This window comes from Hemibagrus wyckioides, linkage group LG19 (assembly GCF_019097595.1).
Source record: "Hemibagrus wyckioides isolate EC202008001 linkage group LG19, SWU_Hwy_1.0, whole genome shotgun sequence".
NCBI classification, from domain to species: domain Eukaryota; kingdom Metazoa; phylum Chordata; class Actinopteri; order Siluriformes; family Bagridae; genus Hemibagrus; species Hemibagrus wyckioides.
The window spans coordinates 21,550,001-21,555,000 of NC_080728.1; the positions used below are offsets into that span (position 1 = coordinate 21,550,001).

Genomic DNA, 5,000 nt, shown 5'->3' on the forward strand with positions numbered 1-5,000 from the left:
AGGAGAGGAGAGTAGAGGAGAGGAGAGGAGAGTAGAGGAGAGGAGAGGAGAGGAGAGGGGAGGGGAGAGTAGAGGAGAGGAGAATAGAGGAGAGGAGAGGAGAGGAGAGGAGAGGAGAGGAGAGGAGAGGAGAGGAGAGGAGAATAGAGGAGAGGAGAGGAGAGGAGAGGAGAGGAGAGTAGAGGAGAGGAGAGGAGAGGAGGGGTTTAATTTCCAACATTAAAGATTCGAGCCACTTTTAATATAAAAAATACCTTGGCTTAAATGTAAGTTGATCTATAGTGCATGTTGCATGGGACATTATCTGAAACCCTTTTAAATCTTCTGCCACACGAGACCTTCTGACTGTTTTGATGAGAAACATTACTTACAGAATTGTTTCCTATCACTTTATACACAGTACACTGAACTACTCTGTAGATAAACTGCTCTGTTTGAGTTTAATATTATATAACAAATATAAATCTTTATTTCATTTCCCTCTCTGGAATCTGCTGCTCATGTTTTGTGATATTAGTAATTTAAATTGTGTGTATGATGTTAAACAGACGTGTGTGTGTGTGTGTGTGTGATCAAACTGTGTTTTGTTTTCCAGACTGGTGTACAATGACAGCTGACCCAGGTGCTAAAATTAACCTGCTAGTAAGTAAGAAAAGCTAGCTGTTTAGCATGCTCACGGGAAATAGCTTCTAATAGAGATACCTGTGTAGCAGTTACATGTGCACTGGAACGGTACTGGAATGCAGCGAGGGGTTTAATGTGGCCTTTTTGCGGTCAGTTTAGATGCATCACATCTGAGAAATCTGACTAATCTGCTCCTGTGTGTGTATTCTGATTTTGGCTGGCTTGATAGCAATCATTTACCATCATACTCCTGCTAAAACACACACACACACACACACAGTTGCCAGGATCTGATTCATGTGCTGAGTGAGCTGAAATCCATTAGCGTAAGCTCTCTCTCTGTCTCGGCCTGATGGATGGAGTTTGGTGCGAATCCCTCACCATGAAAACGTCCAGCACGGAGATGAGGGCGATCCTTCCTTTTATTTATGTAAAGTTGCCTTCTCACACTTCACAAAATAAAGAAAAAAAACTAGCCTTCTCGTGCGTCCGAGCCTCTTTGACGTCAGGAGGTTAATCATGTGTTATGGTTTACATCTGTGAGCTATTTATCTGGAGTTTTTCTCCCTCATCTTCCTGTCATAGTTTACTCACAAGCCAGTAATCACAGAAAACATTAGCGTTAGCGAGCTGTGAACTGTTATTTGTACCAGTACGAACAGAACTGGAGATAACGAGCGTTAATCCATTATAAAATGACTTTACATTTCTGTCCAATGTGATAATTAATGATTAAAAACCAAGACTTATAAATAATAATGTTCACAAACTTTAATTTATGCATTTTTAAAACAAACCGTGTTTCTGTATAAAAACTGATATTAGGGGCGGGGCTATCTGTAAACTCAGATTGTGATGTCACTAATAGACGCGATCACCTTTCAGCAAATAAAAATGTGACACGTGTTTTTGTTTTAGACACAAACACTGCGTGTTAAGATAAGCTGGGTTTCATCCAATATCTGCCATGCTAGTCATAAGGTATTTGTACGTTGCTAGCTACTGGGCTAACTAGCGAATAGTACTCAGTATGGAGTCAGTGAGCAGACTCGGCTAAATCTGGACGTAATGAGATAACAGAAAGTTAAACTTTAGACTCCAGGTATAAAAAGTTGCCTTTTGGATCATTTAGCTCCACCCACTTAAATTGAAGTTAATTTGCATAATATGCATGAACTGTTGCTAGGATTTTTTGGCCTGCCTTTATAGAATTTGTGTCAAAACATGTAGAAGAGTCTAAAGCTCAATAATCAACATAAACACATTGACATTTATAAACAACATGGCCTCCACATGCCAATCAAACCCGAGCTTAACTCACTCAAACCACTCCAGAAGACACAAAAATTTAGGATAAGATTCAGAGGCTGTGCGCTAAGGTTAGGGTGTGGTCATCCACAGGAGGCGGGGCTTAATTGAAATAATTGTTTCTATAGAACAGGAAGTTCCTGAATCAGCTTTCAGCAGGGTTAGCACTGAGCTATTGTGTGTAATATTTTTTTATCAGAGGTCTCTGTGGAGTGTTCTGTGGTCAGAACTCGCCGCTCTAGCACCCAGGGCTCTAAGTGTGAAGAGTGATTGGACCCCTCAGGTGTCTGTATGTAGTTAGGAACATTAGCTACACCTCCAGGTGAGTGCTTACTGACTTTAGGGACATTTCTGTCCACTGGATTTTACTGGGCTTTTTATTTTCAAATCCTCATCTGCTCGTCTTCACTTCTCGATCTAATCAGTCCTGATGGAAACGAGAACCCTCTTATTTCTGTAAAACCTATGAGCTTCTACACACAGCTGATGGAAATAAACTCTGTCTTGTACACAGACCGTTGGTCTGGAGCCAAGAACGGCACACCATAACACACCGGCCAGGACGGCAGACCACCCAGCTGTGCAGAACCACAACAGAAGCTTTAAAAATGGGACAGGAAAGAAAATATACATGCTGGTCTGAGAGAGAAATCTGAGGCTGGGTGTTCTGATGAAGTGTGGAACGAGTTCAAGCTCCGAAACAAGAACTCAGCTAACAGAGGGAGAAGGTCAGTGGAGCCAGTGTTTAGCGCAGGTAACTGACAGACCTGACATGAGTATAGATGAGTTTTAAGAGTGGAAATGAAAGTGGAGCAGAATGAAACTGAAAGACTCTGGAACTTCCCTATAAGACCAACACTCTCCACTGACACCCTGCACCACCGTCCCACCACAAATAACATACACTTTTATTCCTTAGAATTAAATACTGAATAGAAATAAATAAATAAAGCTTTCTATAATGTACTACGTGACATAGAGTTCACGATATCTAATTATTGTATGATATCAAATTTTATCATTATTTTAGAGCAATAAAACCATAAAGAATTTCATTTACTTAATTTTTTAATAATTATTCACTAAAAAGTGTAAATATAATATTACTATTAATATAATTATTAACAAATGCAGACAAAATATTTTTGAAAATCTTATTCTTTTTAAAAATATACATATTTTTGTATTTTAGAAATTTATAAAACAGAATCAGTATAATTTATATAGTTATAAATGTTAGAGAAATATTTTGATTTTATTGGTTTATTTTGATTTTATAGTATAGTTTAATCTATATTTTTATTTACACTTTCATCTTCATTTTTAGATAATATTCTATTCCATAGAATTAATAGAAAAGTCTGTTTTTTTCTTTTCCGATCCCATTAAATTGATATTATTTAAAAAAATGATCGACTGAACACGATGAAGTTAAATGTGATATATTATATCATTCAGTGTATTATATCATACCATTTTCTATACCCACTTTATTCCTAATTAGTGTCACAGGGATCTGCTGGAGCCTATCCCAGCACACTTTGGGCGAAAGGCGAATTTGAGAAAGTTTACACTAATCGTAACACCACTTTTCTGTATGTTATGCATTTAATATCATTTTATATTTGTATATAATCTTTATTTACGTGTTTGTTTTGTTTACATGAGGTCTAATCTACACTACCGCTCAAAAGTTTGGGATCACTCGCATATTTCAGCTTGATTTCAGCTCCAGAGGAAGACTCCATCAGTAATCCATCTTGTGGGAGATGCTCCAGGAAGCATGGGGTGAAATCTTATCAGATTATCTTGAAAAATTGACCGTTAGAATGTCCAGGCTGTAATTACTGTAAAAGGTGTTGTTTAGATGAAGGCGAAGTTTGAAGAAAACATTCATCATGTCCATCAGAATCATTATTTCTAACTCTGACCTGTCAGCATGTCCTGTTCCTCTGATATCGTTTCTGTTCAGACTGATTCCGTGTGTTTCCTTGGAATGACATTTCTGAGTGATCCCAAACTTTTGAGCGGTAGCGTGTGTGAGAGTGATGTGAGTGTGATTAACTCTCAGAACTACTAATCTCATTAAACTTTAAACACTAATATTATTAGATCATTTGCATTACATTAAATACAGATATTTGTTTCTATGTACATTTATATTTATACTTACACTTACATTATATTTCTAGAATCTAGAACAATAAAGTGCAATTATAATGATCGATGATATAGATGAACAGTTCTAGTACAAACCTGATTTAAATATAAATATTCTACAATAATTTCCATATTTTAGGAATATCTCTACCCCTCCCCTCCCTCCTCCTCCTCCCCAAACACCCCCCCCCCATCGGGCGAGTTTGTTGTAAATGATTACGTCATACTGCAGATCCGGACCGGGGCAGGATTACCGTTTCGGTAGGTTTTTTTTATCGGCACTGTATTCTCGCGAGAATATATACGTTAGAAAAAATACAAATTAAAAAAAAAAAGTTTCTATGTGTATTCTCGCGAGATCTTAGGAGCGGCCGCCCGAAGCGAGCCTAGGCGAGAGGGAGCGAGGACGATGACGACGACGAGGAGGACGCTGTAATCTCGCGAGATGTCGTAGAACGTAGCTTGGTTGTAAAGTAGGGTGAGAGATCTCGCGAGATTTCTTTATGTGAGGGGAGGGAGGGAGGGGAAGAGACAGAGAGAGAGCGCTGTTGTGGGGATAGTGGTATAAAGTACTGAGAGAGAGAGAGAGAGAGAGAGAGAGATTATAAAGCAGGGCAGGAAAAAAAACTCGGGGGGAATGAAGACATGGCGGACGCCAAGCAGAAGCGGAACGAGCAGTTAAAGCGATGGCTGGGGTCGGAGACGGACCTGGAGCCGCCGGTGCTGAAGAAGAAGAAGACGAAGGTGAAGTTCGATGAGGGCGCCGTGTTCCTGGCCGCCTGCTCGAGCGGAGACACCGAGGAGGTGCTGCGGCTGCTGGAGCGCGGAGCCGACATCAACTACGCTAATGTGGACGGGCTAACCGCTCTGCACCAGGTCTCTCCTTCATTACTGTCTTTATATCTACT

At 39.6% G+C, this 5,000-nt stretch overlaps 1 protein-coding gene across 10 annotated transcripts in view; it reads left to right on the forward strand.

Annotated features, from left to right (window-relative positions):
* The first annotated feature begins 4,646 nt into the window (after positions 1–4,646).
* The window catches only part of ppp1r12a (protein phosphatase 1, regulatory subunit 12A), an 85,689-nt gene continuing 85,335 nt past the window's right edge, over positions 4,647–5,000 (forward strand). For 6 of the 10 annotated variants that reach the window (XM_058417118.1, XM_058417116.1, XM_058417119.1 and 3 more), the window contains exon 1: positions 4,648–4,968. In XM_058417118.1, coding sequence (XP_058273101.1) covers positions 4,738–4,968 — 231 coding nt within the window. In that variant the 5' untranslated portion in view covers positions 4,648–4,737. Of the gene's footprint in view, positions 4,969–5,000 lie in introns of all 10 variants that reach the window. The other 4 variants (XM_058417122.1, XM_058417120.1, XM_058417114.1 and 1 more) reach the window with 2 other exon arrangements.